The 22,661-nt window shown below is 42.7% G+C and overlaps 1 protein-coding gene across 4 annotated transcripts in view; it reads right to left on the reverse strand.

Annotated features, from left to right (window-relative positions):
- IGF1R (insulin like growth factor 1 receptor) overlaps nt 1-22,661 on the reverse strand; it is a 170,221-nt gene that overhangs the window by 37,532 nt on the left and 110,028 nt on the right. For all 4 annotated transcript variants that reach the window (XM_065076665.1, XM_065076664.1, XM_065076663.1 and 1 more), the window contains exons 3-5: nt 8,455-8,767; nt 5,767-5,912; nt 3,937-4,081 (exon numbers count right to left, since the gene is read on the reverse strand). In XM_065076665.1, coding sequence (XP_064932737.1) covers nt 3,937-4,081; nt 5,767-5,912; nt 8,455-8,767 — 604 coding nt within the window. The remainder of the gene's footprint in view (nt 1-3,936; nt 4,082-5,766; nt 5,913-8,454; nt 8,768-22,661) is intronic.

The following is a 22,661-nucleotide window of genomic DNA, read 5'->3' on the forward strand; positions in this document are numbered from 1 at the left end:
GACTAAAATCCCTGCAGCTCCCTGTGTATTGCTGAGATGACACTTCACCATACTTAGCTGTGTGATTAAGTGATGGCAACTAAGCTTTTCAGGAGGAAAAAAGAAAGAAAAAAAAAAAAGCTGGACTCAGATTGAACACAATAAACAGACGTGTGGCTCCACGACTACAGAAACCATCTTAAATGTTTAATAACAGACTAGTCTGCCTCCTGCTCACAACTGTGGTAATTATGCTTTAGACACCAGAGATAATTCTTGTATTAAAGCAATGAGCCTAAGCTTTGGAGAGTGTGAATAAAGGAGGCAAATCAAGCACACACGGGTGCTTCACACAGCAACTGGGCCAGAGCTGGGAGTCACCGTCGCTCAGATGCTAAAGCCATCTGAGGCAACACAAACAGGTCCTAAGGGTTTACATACATACACTGAGAGTATAAATTAGTGGAAGCTATTCCAGCGCCATTCAAAGCACCAGGGAAAACGCACTTGGAGGGCTTCATCCAGTCCCAGTCCCAGGGGAGGTGCAGTGCTGCATGGCTTGAAAGGTGGAGCAGAGGGCAAGCAGAGTGCACTTAGGGCTTAGGTTATAAATACAGTTATAAATAAAGATTATATCAGACTTTGGCTCTAACAGCTGTGGAAAAAATCAGGATGCCAAGGAAGATAGCATGGAAAGAATAAAAGATTCACTGTAGGAAAACAAAGCACTGCCAGTCAAACCCTGGAGACAGTAACTAAGGGAATGACTGGAGATTACGGCCTGAAGGACAGGCTGAACCTCTGAACAGGAGTAGGAGGCACATCTGGTCCCAGGCTTGCCATAAAAAGCCTCAAGGCGGTCTGCATAACCCAAGCACACCCACAAGAGAGAATTCCCACTACGTGATGTGTATCCCCAACTGCAGAGCACCCACGGCCACTTAATTATTGACTGCATGCACAAAAACCTGCTTCACGCTGTATCCGCACGCAATGCTACATCTGTGCGCGGTCGCCCATCGTGAAGCAGTGAGGCAGAACATGAGATCCAAACCAAAAGGAGATGGGGTGATGAAAACATCTCAACAAGCTTTCCATCACCCTTTGACCTCCTGCATAGTGTACAGGGCCTAAAAAGCTCCTGAAAGGGATAACGATCAGGTAAGTAAAATAGTGATAAGAGAGTAAAGCATGATCCATAAAGGTAAGGGATTTGCACGAAGAAGGCAATGAGAAGGGGCAGAGGACTGTGGCTGGAGCAGTGGATGAGCTGCAGGAGATGACCAGGCAGCAGAGGTTTGGGACAGACCGACTACCCAGGGACAAGACAAGTAACCCTGTGGGACAGCCTGAAGAGATGTGGTGATTTTGGTCAAGAATTCACCTCCACAGGTAAATACATGGATAGGAAACGAGGGGCTTTTATACTAACCTGTGGATTTGGAAATAATGCACCTTTATAAATACTGAAGCTCAGCACTTTCTTGTCCCATTTGAAAAGGTAAACTGATGAGCTGCCTAATCCCATCTCCCACCCCCCCACCCCCCCCCCCCCAAATAAGCCAGTGTGCTAACTCCCTAACTCACTTTCTTTTCCAACAAGCCTGAAAGCTACTGATGCCCCTGCTTCAAAACAACACAGAAAACGGGGAGAGTTGTTTTGCTTTTATACAGACTGCCCCCAATCTGCTGCAGAAGATGAGACACGACAGCAGCCGGTCAGTTCCAGAGGAGCAACTCTGCCTCAGCCACCATCCTCACTCGCTCCTCAAGGCCACAAATGCTTCATTTTCCAAGTACCCAACCTGGAGACACTTTGAGAAGCGCTGCCCACATGCCATCCATCAACACGGCAGCTGCGGCCGATGACAGCGAGGAACACGCAGCACCCCAGAGGACAGAGGGGTCTGGCAAAGCAAACACCAGACCAGGAATCAAAATCCTGCAAATGACACCGAGGTACCTCCAGCACTTCTCCATTTCAGTTTCCCTATTTGCAAAGAGAATTTCTTTTTCCTGCCATGAGAGCACATTCACTATGGACACGGTGTTCAAAAGAGGCAACGAATACTCTGAAAACAAACAAATTCCCTCTGAACTTCCTATTCTCCGCGATAACTGAGGCAGGCACCAGCAACTGAATAAGGAAGAAAGAAATACTGAAGTACCATTCTGTTAGTCCAGTTCAATTAAAAAAAAAGAGGTGGTGATGGGGTCAGTTGTGTAATGAACAACTATGACAATGGATGTGAAATTAACCTCCCCCTTGCCCCCCACAGCGATGGGGCATAAACAGCTATTGTTCAGCAGTCCAGTACTTCCCAGGTTAAGACTCCACTCCCTGCTGTTCAGAACTCTGCCAAAGTGATTGTTCAAGCTCCGTTCTTCCTTGCCGAGTGCCTGCTTCCATCTGAGCACTTTTGGAAATGTTATTTGGACTCTGGTAATGCCTAAATTAGGCTTGACGTTTTCCAAGCAAAGAGACTGCCCCTGACCCACAGTAAGTAACTGCAGTAATTTCCTAGCACAGGTGAATTTTAGCAGAAGTAGCTCTTCACTATGGATCTATTTTGCCTTCCCCACTCGGTCCCGTTTTCCTCTGCAAAGCTGCACCATTTACTTCTCTATTTGGGAATCGATTTAAAAACCTGCTTTTTCCCTTCATATCAGCTCTGCCTGCTGACATACAAGGTACCATAAACATAATTACTACTTGAAACACAAAGCTAAACTCAAATTTAAAGCGAACAAGGGAGAGAAGAAAAGGCAAATCAATAATTGGAGTATCTGTGAGAGCACACACCACATCGTAAGTGGGCTGAATGAGCCTCGTGCTCGGCAAAGTGACAAGCCTCTAGGATTTGCAACTGGAAACAAGCTTTTCTGTAGAGCCGGTGTTCTTACTGAAAAGGACAGCGTGCTTCTGCAAGTGCAGGATGAAGAGCTGCCCTTTAACTCGCTCTGTCACATGGTGGAATTTTAAGCATTTACGGCTGACCAAAGCCTGGCCTGAGAGAAAGAGGGAGGTTGTGAAGAGTCCCTCATGCTGTAACTTTATCCTGTTGGAGCAGATAAAGCAGACACAAGCAACCTTTCCCATGACCCTCCCACTACCTATTCTTAAATGATTTCTGATAATTCTTCATTTAATAGTTCTGTCATTATTGAGGGAGACTTATTTCTCCCAGAGAACACTGGTTTAAACTTGGGACAGCTACTTGACTCAGGAAGAGAAAGAGCAAGGCTGTTTGCTGAAGGGCCATCACCACATCTCAGCACTGCAAGTTGTCATGGCTATCTCTTACCACCATAGGAAAACTGGAGTTATACACAGCAAAAAGTATCCCACACTGTGTAATTATATACATTACAGAAGCAATATAGCCCCCAGAAAACACTTCAGGGGATCTACTTTACTTTTTGTGACCAGTTCTTTTTCTGCTCAACGGATAATCGCCTAACATCAGCATTTCACAGAGTTGAAAAAAAATGCAACTTGCAAACAATATCATACTAGTTGGGTCACTTGCAGTTGCACTCCCTGGTTAGCAAAGGTTTGGGTACCCTTTCAGCTGAAATTCTCCATAAAACTCTGCTAAAATCCAACAGTGAAGAAATGCAAGGAAATCCAATTGTTTCTCAAGATGCTCTTTTCTCAATGAAAACAAGAAAAATGAGGACACTTCATCAACGTGAAGAATCTCCCCAGAAAAACCTAAAGTGAAAAGCAGCAGCAAAGTTACAATACAAATGCTTTTAATAGACTCAATTTAGTATGCTGACTCGGCCAGTAATCCAAATGAGCGATGACTGTGCAATGGTGTTCATTAGGAGAAAAACATTGCATACTAGTGGAAGAGAAGATTCTACTAAGTGGTACATGAATGTTTATTAGGAGACAATCTCTGTGGCTTTTTATTAAACTGAAATCACATTTACAAATATCTGAACACTTACCCGTCCACCTGTTCCTCTCCCAGAATATACCGCAGGTTCTTCAAGAAAGACAGGGAGACTAATGCATGGGAATGGCGAATCTTCACATACCCTGTTACTGTCTCAATCAGACCCATAAAATTCTCCAGTTCTGAGGCGATGTTATCTATAGTAAGAAAAAAGTAATCTGATTATTACAGAACTCATAGCTTTAAGTGCTATCCTGCTAAATGCAGTATTAAATCATTTAAAGAAAACATCTCTATTTGTTGCTTTTGAAAATGAGAGATGCTGGTATTCCTTGCCCAGTAACAGCTCCCTGTGTGGACCGATGGTTGAAGGGCAAAATAAAGCCGCAGAGCAACACTGGAAAACCAGTCTCGCTTTTCCATACTGGCGAACCGGCTTTTTCCATGGACACTGCACTTTGAAGCCAGCACCGAATGCTGAGCCAGCATTCCGGCAGGGATGAAAAGACCCTTGTGTAAACGTTCACATCCATGAAACGGGAATTGCTGTTCAGCTACAGAGCAAAGCTTAGGCAGAAAGCTCCACTGGAAAATGGAGAACAAGGCTGGGGATGAGGAGGTAGAGGTATGCTATTGGTCTCCTCTGGGGCACGATGCATTGCTTTCAGTGATCTAGAAAGCTCTGGCTACCAAACGGAGAACTTGTAATGAAACAGCAAAGACAAAACGATAAAGATGTCCTCATTCCATGGAGCATGTTCCATGTAGCTTGCTAAAGGTGATTTTCTATGATCTCCATCAATCCCTGGCCCATGTCTGTTACCTGGTGTCATTATCCTGCGAAGTTATACTGCCGTTGTGAAGTTTTAAAACACTCAGGATGGGAGAAGCTGCAGTGGGGTTTGTTTGCTGCCATAAACAAACCAAAGTCCTAAAAGACAGCTGGGAAGCCAAATTACCAAATACCAATGGTTGGTTCCCATACCAAATAAGCTGGAAGGAAGCAGATGCTCTTCAGCACTCTATTATAACACTTAACAAATAAAAACCCCCATGTTTGTCCTAAGTAAACGAAACATCTCCCCATAAGGGAAGATTGTACCTGTAGCAGTGGGACCATGAGTGAAATCATCCACATGCTCCTGCTTCTGAACCCTGAAGTTTTCATTCAGCAGGATAAAGGGAATAAAATACATCTCAATCTTTCAACCTTATTCATGAAACCTAAAGGGACCTTCCATAGGGAGAAACATCTCCAATAAAAACTAACAGTGATTTTTAGTCTCCTTTTAAGAGCTCATCAACTGTCAACACTTCCCTGGCTGATGAATCACTGCTCTGACAAATTGAATCCAGCGCTTGTTTAAGATATGTGACAAAGGTGGCCAGCTCACTACTGACAGCCATCCAGAGGCACAGTGCTGGGCTTTGTAAGAGCTCTCAGCCCTCTGGATTCCATGTTTTAGCAAAACACCACACCTTGCCTTAAAAAGTGAGGAAATGCAGTCTTACAGTGCCATGTCTTACTAGCAGACAAGTTATTTACCTACCCAGATGCAAGGATTTTCAACTTTTCCACCTTCTCAGGCCTTTATTATTCCTTTGGGACTACTGCTCATCTCGCTGCCTAATCCTGGTTCCCTGTCCTGCCAAAAAAGCTTAGAAAAATATCAGCTTCCACTGCCTTGTAACTTGGTAGCTGACCACCTATTCCATCTGCGTGCTGGAGAATGGTGCTACAGTGGGCCAAACCAAACAGGAGCACTGGAAAGCAAACAGTTTGCTGAGTTTTTAATGTTCTTATCATTATGCTGACAGACAAACAAAAAATATACTACAAGCAGCCTTATCAGAGGTTCCTGAAGAGAGGGCAGTCACTTACTTCCACGACGGATGTTAATCAGCAGATTTCCCTTGAGAATTGTGCATCCCTGCAACATTTGTGCTGACGTGACAGAGTCGATGGTCTTCGTTTTCCCATCCTCACAAATTTTGGGGCAAGGCCCCTCACAAGGACTGCAGAACATGCTGGTAGGAAAGAAAGGGAGACCCAAAATAAGCAACGACACACAACTCTTGCGCCTATGGACTGCCTTCAGTTAAAATTCAAAAGACAGTTCCCTTTAGAGCTCAGAGAAATCCTTCAAAGTAGAAAGGAAGTGCCCACACTTTGCAGAGGGCTGCAGGTAACTTGGCTCACTCGCCCCCTGGACTCCAGAGATGCTAGAGTGTCGCAGCTCCTGTTTACAGCAACCCAGGAGTGAACGTATGGACCCCATACCCACCATGTGCCAGCTTCTGGCAGGCTTTGTGGTCCTTCCAAAGTGTAAGGCACATCAGGTAAAACCCAGCACCTTTGTATTTGTGCATTTGTTCTAAATTATACCCAGAAAGACCATTTGTCTCATTTATGCAGACACCCTCAGAGTGCTGTGAAGTTTCAGGCCAATCCAGGCCCAACCTCCAAAAACAGGCTAACGAGGAACAGGAGATCAGAAAACATTGTTCAAGTTCTTATAAAGTTGTCTGTCTCTGTGCCCTTAAATCCATATTTGAAGCTCAGCACTAGGGAATTCCATACTCCTGGCTGTTTTATCTTGGGAAAGACAACTGTGGGAGCACATAGTCGTGAGTGATGTGGAAAAAAACAGCAGGTCACTATTTTTTATAGCTTCGAACGTATTAAAGCAGCAAGCTTAAACAAAGAGAAGGATGCATCTTGATACAAGGCAAAACTAATTTGCAACAGGAACTGGGAGAGACTGGCCAGAAATCTCAGCAGGTTCAATATGGCAAGAGAATGGGTTCATCAGCGACTATAAAACTCCAAGACAGACACAGCCCTGAACTTGAGAGAAACTAGATTGTCAGAAGCCGGGACAAAAAACTGAAGCACAAACTCTATTCTGCTACTTCTTATACTCACAAGTATTCATCAGCATTTTTTAGTGGCCAAACTCAAGGACAAGAACCCAGGCCAGCCCAGCCTGTGACTACAGCAGCTTTTTAAAGGCTCCATATTAGACTGACTGCATGTTCATCTCAGAATTGAACACGCCATGTGCACACAGAACATGCCCTCTGATCTCTCCTCCTGGTAAATGTCTTTCACGATTCAAGGTCATTTTTATTTTTCCATTTATTACAGCACTTTCTTTCGAATTTCATCATTACTTATTTTACCTTATCGCTTTAGAGGGGAAAAATGAAAAAAACAAACCCAGCTCCAAAGACAAAGGCTTCTGATGACAACACTGATGAGCACAGATTATCTATTCCTTTTAAAATAGATTGATCCAAACTTTCTTCTGAGACTTAAAGAAACATGTAAATTGATAATAACAGTTTTTCATCCACAAACAATAAAGAAAGAAGCTTCCTTTTCTTAGTAGTAAGCTCCTATTTAAAAATCTTGCACTGTAACATGCTACAAACCACTAAAAGCTGTGGACACAAGCAAGAGGCATTCAAGTGAGCGTACAAAGAATGCTGGAAACGCTTTCTGTTTGCTACTATTTGTTAACACCACCTCTGGGGAACAGGACATTCACTGGCCTAGAGCTCCAGCTCCTTTCAATGGCTGCAGCAGCGCACACTGCGATAAGATGCCCAGGCACTGCCCTGTGAGCGGTTCACACTGCTGGTACCACGCGCTCAAGGAGATGAGAACAGAACATTTCTCAGGTGAGTGTCTGGATTCCAGCAGTGTGAAGTTGCTTACATCCCAATGTCAACCGCAGACCGCCCTGCTCTTTGATTCGAGGGATGGATGACACACATGCACAGACACACCACTGGTGCGGGTATCACTGCAAACAGCTTTCCAAAAGATTTAGAGAACAACCTACAGAGGCATCTTTTTAATATAGTACTGAAGCACTGTGAATTTTAGCATGCTGACTATCCTTTACTCAGTCTATAGCTTCCTAGAGTCAGTAGGCAACTAAGGCTGTTTGCTTAAACCACTGGCAAAATAACAAAATCATACGCATACATCACTCCAACTGTTGGAATTAAATAAAAGTAGGTGAGTGACAGTCTTGCAGGAAATTATTCTGTATAATATTGGCAGCTGCTGCATTATTTTTGTCACTATCTTCATGACTGCTCCCTTCTAAAACACCATTTTTATCTTCTGGAATGAGTGAAAAAAGGGAAATAACATTAAATATACTAAATAATACATGTGTCTGAAATGCTATGAAGCAGGATAACTGCTACGGTTCGTTCTGTGTGATAATGGTCATTGGTCAAGCCCCAACCTTGCGTTCCTGGGCTTCCACTTTCATTTTGTTACTGTCTACTCGGAGACCTGGTTCTGTGTTGAACTGACCTCCCCAAGTCCTTCAAAAGAATCAGTGGCAACTGACAATGCACGGGACTGCAGGCAATCAGACCTTTCAATGGTGAATTCACCTAAGCAGGTATCATGGATGTCGTTTAATTCCCCATTGTATTAACATGTTCTCTTTTCTACCCAATGCAATTCACATCACAAGGCTGCCACAGAACAGGAGGTGGAAAAACCCAAACGTGATGACCCCAACGGGCCTCCCAGCAGCCGCGTTACCTTTGGCTCCCATTGCGTATGAATCCGGAGGGGCATTCCGCCATGCACTCGTCGTTGTGGATCACAAACCTCTCATATTCACTCGTTTCGGTGGCGGGGACTTTAGAGCAAAACTCTTTTGTGACGCAGCGCCAGCCCTCGAACTTGTACGTGTTGGGAGGGCAGGTGGGCATGCAGACGCCCTCGTAGTAGTAATTGCGGCAGGCGACGCACGCCGTGTTGTTGTCGGGCGCCGTGCAGCTCCCCAAGCACTCGGGATGGCAACACTCGTTTTGGTCCGTGCAGGCTCGCTTGCCGCACGAGCTGGGGCACACTGCAAGACAGAAAGCGAGCAGGCGTGAACAAGGGGTACGAAATAAAGAGAACGGCATTAGAGGGAACGCACTCATCCACACAACCTGTGCTTTCATTCCCTGGGCTCTAGAGCATCTCTGCAAAAGAAGCAACTCCTGTAAAACTGAGAAATTCAACTCCAGTTTTCTCAGGCTTAGTCATGTGAAAGTATCTTTTTCTCAGATCAAATTTATAACATGAGCCAATTAAATAACAAGTAAAACTGTTGAAAGTAAGGTCAGCATAAGGACAATGGAAATGGCCAAGTACTAGAACCTACTCCACACATTCCACTGGAACCTACTAGAACCTATTCCATACATAGAGCCCTAGCATTATGGTTATTTTTTTTTTTTTTAATGTTGACCGATTGTGTCTCTAATAATTTCTTATGTTTTCTATTTGTACTTCAAACAGATCTTCTGTTTTGTTTTGTTTGTTTGGGTTTTTTTAATGTTGACTGATTGTCTTTCGAAGCATTTCTTCTATTTTCTGTTTGTACCTCAAATAGGTCTTTTACTGGCAAGAAAACAAGCTTCCTTTAGACAACTTAATTATGCTTGCACAATAAAGCACTGCTGTACTGAAGCACATGGTCAGGTTGACCCCAATGTAGCAGCCCAATGTTACTTATATATGCAAAATGAGGTTTAACGAAGTACGCATGGCACACACCAAACGATGTGAAATCACAAAGGTACTATTATTCTGTTAAGAGAGTAACAGAATTCTGCCTCATCCCCAAATTCTGGGTTCAAAGAACAAAATATGAATGGAGTAAAAAAAAAGGGGGGGCACAAATTTATGGAGACATTCATTTCACGTTAAAGCATTTCAGCTTAGAAACACAAAGAGCAGAACCACCAGCAGACAACCTCGCCACCGCTACATCAAAAGAAGTGGCAGCATTATATTTATGTAACAACAACATTTTGATTAGTGCTGTATGGCCTTTTAGCCACGCAAGCTGTGTGCCAGAGGCTCTGTAAACAAAAACAGATAGGAAATCTGGTTTGCATTAAGTAACTGTTTTTCACTTTCTAGCTTAGCTAAAACACACTACCAATAATAACAGTACAAAACAAAATTTCAGTAGTACAACTACAGGAGATCCAAGGAAAGTACCACAACACATTTAAACTGAAAGATTTAAGCAAAACCGATATAACCAGCGAAGAAGTTAATATCCCAGAATGAACACGGGAGCTGCCGAGCCCGGCCTGCAGAAAAAGACAATATTTGTGGAACACTAAGAGTTCCACAAAGGTTTTGCATTGCAATTTCCCTTTCAGTTTGCGACTAGAGTGTTGTTTTAATGCAGGACTAATCACTAAAAACTTGTCCCCATCCTCTTCCCATAATGAGATCTATGCTTTCCAGTATGTTTTTGTAATGTTATTGAGCACAGCACCACAATTACGATGCAGGACAATAATTAAAAAGAATAAAATCTGCTCATATCTCTGCATCAGGGCCTAGACATCCTACACCAAATTTTGACTCCCAGAAGCCCTTTCTGCCAGCTTTAAGGAAGTGTCCACCTTGAAAAGGTCTGGTAAAACTGCCATCGGAGAATTTTGCATTTCTTATCAAAATAGTTCTAGCACTAATCTTGCATAATTTTATTCACTTTATATTTTAAGCCCCAAGTGTCAACTTTGCCAGTTTATGCACCCGAACACCAAGCTCTATTCTCCTTATATAATTAAAGCTAAGGAAGATTTTTGGGGAGGAAATTCAACCTGCAGATACTCTCCAAGTAACCTGGCAGCCTTACCAGTATCTCCCCTCTATCAGCAGGTGGATATGGAGCATCACAATATCTGCATACACGGAGCCAGGTACTACTAACACAACAATCTGCATTAAAGGTAGCTTGGACACACTGAACTGAATGCAGCAGGTCTGCTGGGCAGGAAGGTACTGCTGAAGTTGCCCAAGAGCTCATCTGTCTTTTCTAATGAGAAAACAGTCGTTACTTAACCCAGCAGCCCTTCCCTTGCATATCCCGCTATTCCAATCCACCGCGGTGCCATTACACCGCTGCTCCAGACCTGTATGCTCATTTTTTTGGAGTGAAACCAAGCAGAAAAGTAGAGGGAGGGAGGGAAACTATGAGAGCAAGGAGGTGGGAGCACAGGTATGGCCAATGCCCACCCAGGTAGCACAAATATCACACGCAGGCCAAATTAGGAATATTTTTGCACAGCCAGTTACTTGTGAGACCACCAAGAGCAGGAACGCAGAGGAAATCACGGCTAAATAATGCTCTGTGTATATGCTGGATACACACCTTACCCTCATCCAAACGCAAGTATGCAGGTGCATATTCTGTTTTTACAGTAACCTGCACCAGTGTAAAAGGAACTGTCTGCCCCAAATGCCACCTCAGTAAGGCACCATGAATTGCCCCTCACCTTGAGGTACACAGCACTACTTGTATTTGTGACTACTAGGGGATAAAAAAGAAATATAAGAAAAAAAGAAAGAAAAAAAATCAGTGTGTCTTGCTAGCAGATGGACTGCTGTTCTGAGTGGGTGCCAGATTTTGTGTGGTAGCTACATTTCCCGTTCAAAACCCTACTAAGAAAAACCCAAAACATAACACATACCCCCCATGCCTCCACAAAGTTCATTACTAAGTGTATTGATTAACTGTAACAGGGCGTTTTTTGTTGTTTTCATCTAGCAAATCTGCTGAAAACCAAATGCTGCTACGTTAAGTATTCAGACAAATATAGTAGAAAAAGACCCAGTTTATTTCATTCTTGGGAAAGACTTTTACATTCTCTTAATGTCTCTGCCATTCAGGAACAGTCTGCTATATAAATAGGATTCCCTGCATCTCCTGGTAAATCTGCTGACTCTCGTCTACAGAAATATAAATTGAAGCACAGAAGGATACACAAGTTCCCATGGAAAAGGCAATCAGAGAAACAGATTTTCAAAACCATAGTAAGTAATATTTTAATCACAACCATTTTAAGAAGAACTCTTGAATACTTTTTGAAGATAATTTTTTAAAAGCTCAGCAACCTTGTGTTTCGCTCAGTCCTATTTTTCGCTTGTTCTTGCTAACGTTGGCATAGTTTTCAGCCTGGGGACAATACGGGTATCCTGTTTCTTTGAAGAGGGAGAACAAGAACTTCTCTGTGTTAAGATATACTATGAAAAACAAAAAGTCTTATCTGCCTTAGATGCCGGTTCCTTCAGATATCCCTGTTACAAAAATCTTACTAAACAACACGGGCTGGCCTAAAATCCCCCCTACCCTCCCAAACAGTGCTTCTTGGGCTGCTAGATGTGTACCAAAACATTTAAAATGAAGGTTTCAAAATACTTTTGCCAAAAAAAACCCTGAAATATGCTCAATCACTTGTTGACTTTAGTCCGCAAGAACATTAGAGAGGCAAATATAAGCAAATAGCGGGTTGACATTTGGGGACAGAATTTACCAGCCAGGTACAACATGGATCAAGAAGGCTGATGACTGTACACAAAAAAAACCCCAAACCGCCAAACAAATCCTTGCTGACATGCACAAGGGCAAAAAATGCTTAATTGCCATCACGTGGAGCTCCCAAGATAATGGAAAATTTCAGAGGCCTTGGAGTGCAGCCATGGGAGAAGGAAGACAAAGCAAGCCGTGGAGAAGGGCAGACCCTGCAGCAGCTTCCCGACTTTATTAACGAGATGATGGAGGCTTGACTAGACCAGAGCGTCTGTTTACATTTGGGGAGTGAAGGCACTGAATAATCATCTGGTCTTCAGAGAAGGACACTACAAGAGTATCAGTAGCCACAAATCAAATTTATCGGAGCAAAACCAACAGCAGCATTTTCTTTGACCATCCATGCTTCACCTTCTCTCTGATTCCTCCAAATGAGAAGTTTTCCTTTTCAACAAAATTCACCAGGTTTTCCAAATACTATTAAAATACTATGATCGCTCGCAAAAAAGGCAAAATATTTCATTTTAAGACGCCCGCTTACTAAGCAAATCAAATTCAGACCTGACATACGGGAAGGAGATACTGTAAAGCTACATGCAAAGATCTTACAAACAAGAGGAGCTCCTAGAGAATCTGACTCAGAGACCCATTATTCTCAATTAAAACCTCCAAGATGCTAAACCAACATTGCAAACACAAAGCAAGGTTTGGGAAAGAAACAAATCATCTCTCTCTGTATTTACGGCGGTTCCTTTTTGGACAGCCTGAGTTTGCCTGACGCCTCATCCCTCCTGCTATGTGAAGCGCACACAAAGCTAAAGCTCGCTGCAAACACATCCCGGTTATTGTACGGTTTGGACAGACAAAGTGTTCTTATCATCTCCGAGACGCCGTGACTTCAGCAACGCCGAAACAGAGAAATCAGGTGAATAAACAATGGGTCACAGGGAGTGCAGAGGCGGCCAGGAGAGGAAGAGCCCTGGCAAGCGGAGGCACCGGCCTCTGCCAAGGGTGGCACCGCGCCAGGCACATGCGGGCGAGCAAAAAGGTTGCCAAGTGTGGGGTAAATATTTTCTTAAAGATTCTTTCTCTCCTTGTAAAATGATATTCGATCCTTTTTTTTTTTTTTAATATACTGTTTCTGCTTTTTTAGAGCATCCTTCACATAAAATGATGTTTCGGAAAGGCGGCGGGGGGGGAAAGCCTAGTTTTGGAAAGCAGAGGAGGAAGGGAGTGTTTTCTCCAAGCCAAGTACTGAAAAAAAAATTAGCTGTGTAAATTTATCCACAAAGACAGAAAAAAATTGGTCATTTTTGGAACGTTAATCCCTCACCATGACAGAAATTTTAAAATATTGCATTTTAATAGTCTGAACTTTGGTATGGGCTTGCAAACAGCTGACTTCAAATACTCAGGCAGGCTGTACAGGACCTGATTCCTTCTGCCCATTATAATGTGAGAGACTGGAGAGACATTACTCAGAAAATCCAGTTCCAGTGATTCATGGCCAGGGCTGTAATCAAATAACTACAGAATAAAGGCTGCAATAAGGAAATGCACATATTAAATCCATGCATTATCATGTTCCGATCACAGAAATATGGGTAACAAGTCATCTCCAAATTGATGAGGTCACTTAGAGCAGCTGTATAAAACCTTTATATTGCTACAGAAACACATATTAAAAACACATTAACAACAGTATATTTTTGTGTGTTTTCTGTTTCCCCCCAGATTCACGTCCAGTGAAAACCTTGAAGTAAAAAAAAAAAAAAAGATGCCATAACAAACCACTTTCCAGTAGTGAAGGCATAAAGTTTGGCAGGTTTTGAAGTGAACTCCAAGATCCCCAAGGTTCAGCTCAACTCAGCACTGACAGCAAGACTCGAAAGTGATCATCTCCTCCTCCTTTAAATCTCTAGCACGTACACAATGGTGCCTACCTGTACAGTATTTGGATACGCTTCCACAAACTTACCCCAATAAACAGAAAGAGGGCATTAAGTCTACAGCCTGCAAGCTACATCTGCCTGGAGATCACTTCTCTAGCCTTGTGGTTCTGTATTTACATCCTAGTCACTACCAGCCCATTTTTATCTGGCAGACTTCTCCAAGCACCCTGAAATCATTTTGAAGTGGTTCTGTGAATTATTTTCTTCTTCCCACTATACAAATCCAGCTGAAGTTTAACTGCATCTGGTCAGCTTGCACACAATACTTTTTGGTCTCCTGTTTCTTGGTATTTCAGTCTGTCACAGATGCTGTACGCAGCATCCCCTATGGTAAGGAATGGGTGAGATGAAGCACCCAGAACCGAAAAAACCAACCCTCAAAGGATTTGTCTGACCCGACATCAGCCCAATAGGCTCAATCTTTAATAATATTAAATACTGATATTGATAAAGGAATGCACTCACATCCCCTTTCTCAGGATGTTATGGTTGAAAACCAACGCCACACTAAATGCCTGTATAGCCAGTCATGCAGCAGTTGGATCCAACTGTTCAGGTGAAGCCTCTGTAGACAACTCCAGAGCAAAGAAGCAGAAGAAGGAGCACAGGCAGGTGAGAAGAAAGCCCAGCACTGCTCAGCACCTGGAGACTCCTGGATGCCACCAGATGCAGTAAAGTCTATCAAATAGAAACGCTCATCATTCAATTAAACAAACACCTGGCTAGAACATATTGTTGTGGTGAGGTACTCAATGCCCTCTAGTTTTACACTTTTTTTGGTCAACATCAGTATTTCCCCTTCCCTTCAGAATAGTTTCAGTACCTACAGCATTTCAGAGCAGCACAGGTATCAGAAAAGCACAGCCCGAGGAGCCAGAGGCCCAGGACGCGGTTTGTAATCCCCAAACGCCCAAACACATCAGCACAATATACCTGTAGCTCTCCTTCCTAGCTGAAAATAACAGTGCAGCCTACTAAAGACTATGATGAAAAAACCCAAAGCATATTTCAGTTGGATACACTGGAGTTTGATGACATCCCCCTCCCCGTTTTGGCCATCTCTCATTCATTCTTCACCCTAGAAGTTACCTCAAAACAGCTTCCAGGCTACCCAGCTGTGACACGTAACAGTACATGTGCTAAATCCATTTTATTGAGAGTGACTAGAGGACTCGGGGACACTATTTGGCACTGTAAAACCTCCTGTTCCTTCAGGTTTTCTGCAAGTGAAGCAATCAAGCCTGGTAAAAGCTCCAGCAGCGTTACGGCTCCCCACATCACACCGAAATTAGAGCAAATGGAAACCCGAGTGAAGAAAAGAACCACCTTAGCCCACAGTCAACAGGAACTGACAGATAGTACAGCTACGCCATTCACTGTTAAGTGCGTAATACTAACGACCAGGAAGGTGCAAATAAACACGACTTATTGACAAACCCGGGCAGCACAAATCGCATTCTCTTCCAAAACAGTTTACGTTGCCCAGCACAACGCAGACTGGCACCATTGCAGCTGGCACTCGAGAGAAAGAGGAAAAAAACAAGCCCATTTTGTCCCCTCCAGGCCAGCACGAATTCAGTACATAAACAAACCCGACTGAGGCGTACGCACAAGCATTGAGCAGGCGTTTGGGCCAGTTGTACTCTACCTCCAACACCAGGCGAACAAAGAGGTGGGCAATGTTTTAGCATCAGTGCTGCACTGTTCTAGAAGCATTTCCTCTGTGAAAAGGGAAATTTCCCCATGGAAGATGCAAACCGCAAGAGTAACACTGATGCCGGTGGGGACGACGGCAGGACAATGAGGGCACCCTGCAGTGGTGAAAGCTGCTCCCCAAGCTCTGTAACCACCTCACGGTCACAAATTCGGTCACATTTCTCAAGGGAAAAGTGAAGTTCCTGAACTCTTCAGTAATGCGTAAGAGAAGAGTTGCTGCAGAATGGCTCTGAAGCAAATTATCTTTTCACTCCAGATTACGAGCAACATATCGGGGTTTTGCTTGTTGTTCCTTAAAGCAAGGTTTAATCTGCTTGTCTTCCAAATGCTGCAAGCGTAAGGCAATCAACTTCACGGGATTTAATTAATATAGTGCAAGGAAGGAGTGCTGGTCAGTCATGTCCTGGCAAAACCCCAGCTGGAGAAACAGAACTATTCACATTCCAGATTTATTCTAAAGGAAGAAGACAGTTTGATTACATTATCACACTGGACTAAATTATGCTGAAAGATAATGGTGGTTTAATCTTGGGGGAAAAAAAAGTCACTGGTTTGGAGGGATTCAATTCCCACTTCGTTTCAGGAAATCCCTTCGTGTTTATGCATTAAGCCCATCAACAGGATTAACTATTCTGTCGTAAGCAATGAAGCATCACGCTCGCCTTAGAGGCGGACACCAACACCGCTCCAGTCGAAGGCTAAGTGCTATAAAAACGAAAAAAAAGTTTCAGTAAAAGCAATGGTTTTGCTCATCTCCAGCTAGGATACGTGTGTCAACAACAAATATAACATCTGTTGAGTTTTACATCACTGAAAAAATGAAAACTCAAGGAAACTGCCAGAAAGAGGGAGGATATTCAAACTTGGTTTACTACAGAGCAATTTTTTTCAAGCTATTCATCTGCAAGGTAGTCCACTAAAAACACGATTAACATCCAGATATTTAGGAACCTGCGGAAAGAGAAGAATTACAAAGCAAGGGCAACACAAGATGTGAGAATACTGATGGTTTGTAAAGTTATCAGAGACACCTGGGTGCATTTCTTTTCAACTATGGTAAGTCTGCAAGCACGTCATCACGATATTTGCACTTTGCAAGTGAAGGAATCCTCTTAAGATCAACATTGCTTCAAACAATATTAAGGCAATTATGTTCAAAGCGATTAAACAAAGTATTTCCTTCATGACTTCCAGAAATACAAGTGAGTATAAGCAAATCTGACAGCAACTGAAGGTTGTGCTCTCGAGACTCACAACAAACAAAAGGTGAGCTCTTTCCCTGGTTTTAATAATCATGGAATAGTTTTTTTATTCTAAATCTTTCCTCTATTATAAACACAGAGAGAATACAGAAGGTACAAGAGTTTGTGGGACCCAAAAGCAGACTGGAAGACAGCACTGTAATCCATCTCTTAACACATTTTAACAAATTTACAGGTAACACAGACAGCAAAAATGATACAACTTCCTTGCAATCTATATTAAAATTTGCTCCTTCTCATACACCAGAATTGTGGATGGAAGTTTTCAGAGGGAAAAGGGAAAATATCGAGTATCTTCTCAGACGTGATGCAAATTTCTTTCGTAGCCTGTAAAGCAACCTAAGTTGTCCAGACATCAACTTTTAACTCCATCTTACATGGTTTGATCTTTAAAGAACAAGAGGCAGAACTATTTCAGTTCTCCGAAGGCAGAAAAACCACGCTTTACTATGCCATCCCCCAGAAACTGCAAACACACGTAACGTACTCACGGGACACGTGGCACACACGGCACGGCGGGCCATGGGGTCAAATACACAGTTAATACTTGGATGTGCGAGTTGTCTCTGCTTGCACACGTGCACGTGCTTTTGAGGAATTCCTGTTGGTACGACTGGAAAAAAATAATAACGACATTGCCTTGGACTTTCTAAATCCCATCCTGTAGTAAGGATTTGTGATCAGATTAGGGAGCAGCAGACAGTTTTATTTATTTATAGGAAGGACAGTCAAGGTGAGCTGGACGGCTGGACGGCCGGGGCTGCAGCGCAGGCAGCTCAGCGAACCCAGAGATGGCATCAGACGGCACTTGTTACAGAAAAAGGGGGATGCACGTTTTTGATGCTGGCACAAGTGGGAAGCACGCTGCTTCCCACTCAGTTTCTGCTACAGTTTGGCACGTTTGAGCTACACTTTTCCACTCCAGTACCTTTTTCTGTCATCTCAAGTCACATTCACATGAACATATAAATATGCAGATCCTTACACACTGTGTATAGCAGATACTTACATGGATGGTCTCAAAAAAGAATACTCTTTTCACACACTAAAAAAATTATACAGAGTTATTTTAAATTCAGAACTGTTTGTATATTCCTTATAAGTTTATAAAACTCTCACTGTCCTCCCATGACTAACGAAACTGGAATTGAGAGAGTATTCTATATTTATAACTTGTCTGGTTGCTCATGCCTATGGCCCTATTTCCACCCTCCGTTACTGTACACAGAGCTATGTGAGGTATTGTGGGTTCCCAAACTTCACCGATTTCCTAACAAGGCAGGCCTGTGTCCTGGAGGAACAAGCTGGGGGCTGTTTCGCTCCAGCATTGGCCCAACGCGGAGGGAGAGGCTTCGAGCGCTGTGGTTTTGGCAGCTCTTCTTGAAACTGGTATTAGAGGCCATTTCTGTGCAATTACACGCCCAACTGGCACTGGGCTGCATATCGATGGCACCGATACATCATCTACGGCCCAGGCCCGTTTACAGCCCAAACCCTACGGCTGTTGCTACACACTTGGCTTTCCTTATTTTAGCACTTCGATGCTCAGCTGAGCCGCTCTGTCAGTCACCTACAGTACAGACACTGAAGTGCCAGGTAAATCCAAGCTTTTACAACAAAGTCTGACAGACTGTTATTCATTGGCCACTGGAAACGAGACAAAATACTCGAACTTCATCCAAAAATCCCCTCGAGGCCACAGTGTGTTCAGCGATGCTGGCACTCCGCAGAGAAAGAGGCTGTATCGGTATCTAAATGCAGCAAAATAAGGAAGATGATAGATTTCATATGAACGAGGGCTGAGTGACACTCGTAATCCATACGAATGTCCTACGGTCTGCCCAACAATCACACAACCACATCTCATCTTTGAAACAAAAAATTCATGAATCCCAGAAAGCATCCAAGTCTTTGTCATGACAGAGGTGCCTCACATTGATGGGTTTTTCCCATGTGCTGGGCACCCACGGGGCACAGAAACAGTTTCTAATGTGCAGATTCTATATATGCTCAATATAAAGAAATATTTATACAAAAAGCAGAGGAAGAAAAAGACACACGCAGGTTTTTTCTAATTCAAAATATGTTGTAGTGGCTGGGATTGGGCTCTAACTCCCATGAAGATTTGTTACGGTACTTGAGCTGTAATAAACCGCAAAAATCAAGAAACCCACAACGCTTCCTATGGGGCTTTGCAGAGTCCAGAGACAGAAAAGTACCGAATGGTGCTGTCACATCGGGAATTACGAGAATGCAGAACAAGTACTGCCCAGCACTGAAGGGCAAAGGAGAACATTCTTCTCTTTCCATATAATTGCCTTGTATTCTAGTCTCCATGTAATGACTTGGGTAACTTCCACAAACCCCCACAGTGCCGAGGAGTGAGAACATATTCAAGTTCAGAAGTTTTCTGGGGATCTACATGCTCCATATAGAAAAATGATCTGGGCTATGTTTAAAAATATTAACCCTCAACACCCACTGACCAAAAAACATGAGCAGGAAAGCAGCAGCCAACGTGGCCAGATTTGTTTATCTGAACTGAGAAAGTTTTCCTCTATCAAAATAAATTTGTCCCTATAATATAAACACCTCCAGCTCCTTCCCTTTGATCCCAGGGGAAAAAGAATAATCTGTACTTCCCACCCTCTGAATGATAACGCTGCTGGTGTAATTGTCTTCCGGCACCTTGCATACCCGTAACACAAGACAAACTTCTAAAAGCTATTAAAAACTCCTCCTACTTAGCATGAAGAAATATGATCTAAATTTATCCCAGGAAGCTAAAGTTCACTTTGAGGGAAGGATTTAAATATGGAATATTTTCTTCTTCAATCAAAATTAGGGAGGAAAATTATAAAGAGGTCTTTGAAGTACTAAATACAGCAAAGCTTAGCATTACCTTTTGAAATGATAAAAAACACAGGTTCCAAGTATTCATGCCACTAAAAAAAAAGTCTATATTATAGTAACTAAAGTATATCTGTTCTTCCACAAAAACATTCTGATTGACCTTTCTCTTCATTTTTTTATGTTAAAATTGCACTAATGCTTTTAATGTTAAAATTCCACTAAACATTTAATTTATTCTGCAGAGGGTTAGTATTAGGTATAGGAGAAGGTGCAGGTTCCCAAAACAAACAAGCACTCTACAATTCAGTAATGAAAATATTTATAGCTTCTTCATGCAGACTGAAGACTTCTCACAACCTCGTTTACCCTAGAAATTATTAGGTTTATAGGACACCTACAAATGGAAAATTTAAAGACTGATAAATTTTATTTCTCAATAACAGTGCAGTAAATAAGATTGCAATTACCTTTCTTCTCCAGTTATAGGTCTCCTCGAGCCAGTAACTGCAGATATCTTTGGTTATAGAGGTCAAATGGGTGAAAGCATCATCACGTTGGCCGTTTTCAAACCCTCATGACGCTACGCTGCCTTTTTACCATTCAAATGTGCATCCTCCTCCTTTTAGTGCTCTATTCTGAATGTGCCAGCCATACCATTCAATAAGTTCTCTAGGTGTATATTTACAATACGCAAAGAGCAAAATACTTCTGGTTATGCCAGAGTTATCAATATCATCCCCAAAACGCGCAATGCTGATGCTGAGAACTGTTGTGACCAATAGTTATTTACCACCTCCGGTCCAGGTTCAGACAGGACCTTCACTGAAAAACAATAAAGAGGAACTACCAAATAACAGGAGATCCTCCTTGTTGATGGTTACAAAACATGAAACAGGGAGGGGAAAAAAAATAATTAGTATTCCAGAATGTCCCCCCCACACACCTCCCGAAAATAAAAGCACTGAACTGGATGGGAATAAATAGCTCATTTTGCCTGCAGTCAAATACAGAGAAGTGTAATTTAAATTGCAAATTATAGAGCAACAGATTTTTGCACAAAGTTCAAGGGGTTTTTTTATGATTTGTTTTTATGAATTGGGAATGACATGGGGAAAAAGTAAGGGGGCTGGACTAGCTAGTACCCTTCATATATATTTCAGCTTAAATATTTCTCAGATTCAATTGATGCACTTTATCTGGGCGCTGCGGCTTGTTAAAGGGATGACAGAAAGTAAAGCAGCTTCTCGGAGATCATCCCTGAGGATGCAGCATCCGCTGGCGGCCACGCCGCTGCTGGAGGATTAACCGCTACAGCAGGATCCACAAACTGACTAATTCCTCCCTCCTCCCCACATCGTGTCCTTCCCCACAAGGGAAACTTTTAATCCATTTATACCTTCCCTGGGAAGTGCTTTTCAACCAATCGCTCGTTTGACAAACCTTACGCTTTGCTTTTCCAGGTTTTAAAGGGCTTGTTCCTACTAACATCAGCTTCTTGGCCTTGGCTCCTACAAATTAAACTTCATGAATGCTTAGTAACAGAAAAATATATACTTGACATTTATACAGCGCTTTTTAATCAGCAGTTCTCAAAATGCTCTGCAAAGTGTGAAATCTACGTGGTTGTTTTTGATGCACATTTTAAAGCAGGAGGGGAACTGATGCAGCAAAAGAAGAAATGGCAGGTTACTTGAAGCTACAGCAGAAGATTTAGGAACAGAAAAAGTTGTTTATCTCGATAGGCAAAAGCCTCTGACACTACATGACTAATAATTTTCTTCTAAAATGTAACAAGCCCTAAATTACAGACCTCAGTGCAGGATTACAGAACGCTATTCAGAAGAACTGGGGTCCGCAGCCTAGTCTGAAATGCAAAATGTCTTTGTGCTCTTTGTGACAAACAAAATGATATTCTGGTCGCGATTCTACAAACTTTCAAGGGTGACAACAGCTTCAGGTGATACCTGACAGATTCATACAAGTCAACACCACATCCCTGAGCTGTAAGATTTAACCGGAAGGAGTATGATAAACTGCTTTAGTGAAGATGATGTAAAACACAGTCCTGGGATTCTTACAAGAAAATGTACGCATGGTACCTTTTCTAGAAGTTTCTATCTTTGATATTTTGACTCAAGAGCTTTTTGGGCTTTGGAGGTTTTTTAAGTAGTAAGCCAAACAGCTTTACAAATTATTTGTTAAACTACGTTGTTTCTTCTGTTTTGTCCTCCTCTTTTTATTTAATCACAGATGCAGATGGTACCACCTGGGCAAGTTTACATGTTCACATCAGCGTAATCTTTGGATCAACTTCATGTCAATAGTTGTTTTTAAGATATATCACTGCCAAATTTGGCACTTGAAAAGAAACAGGTTAATCTAATTCTGGTTCTCATGCTCTCTGGATAGGGACGGTAGCCTCTTCCAATTTCAGACACACACGACTCCCATCACCTCAGTCCCACCCTTTCACGTCTGGTCCCCTCGTAACTCCACTGTTCCATGTCTGACCCAACCTCTGCTACACAACCAGTGCCAATCGTGGCTGGATTTTCTCGGCCACCAGCAGCCACAGTGTCCAGTGCCCCGCACTCACTGGCAGATTTACCTGCCTTACTCGACACGCTCCCGGGAAAACCA

This window comes from Columba livia, chromosome 11 (genome assembly GCF_036013475.1).
Source record: "Columba livia isolate bColLiv1 breed racing homer chromosome 11, bColLiv1.pat.W.v2, whole genome shotgun sequence".
In the NCBI taxonomy this organism is placed as follows: Eukaryota; Metazoa; Chordata; class Aves; order Columbiformes; family Columbidae; genus Columba; species Columba livia.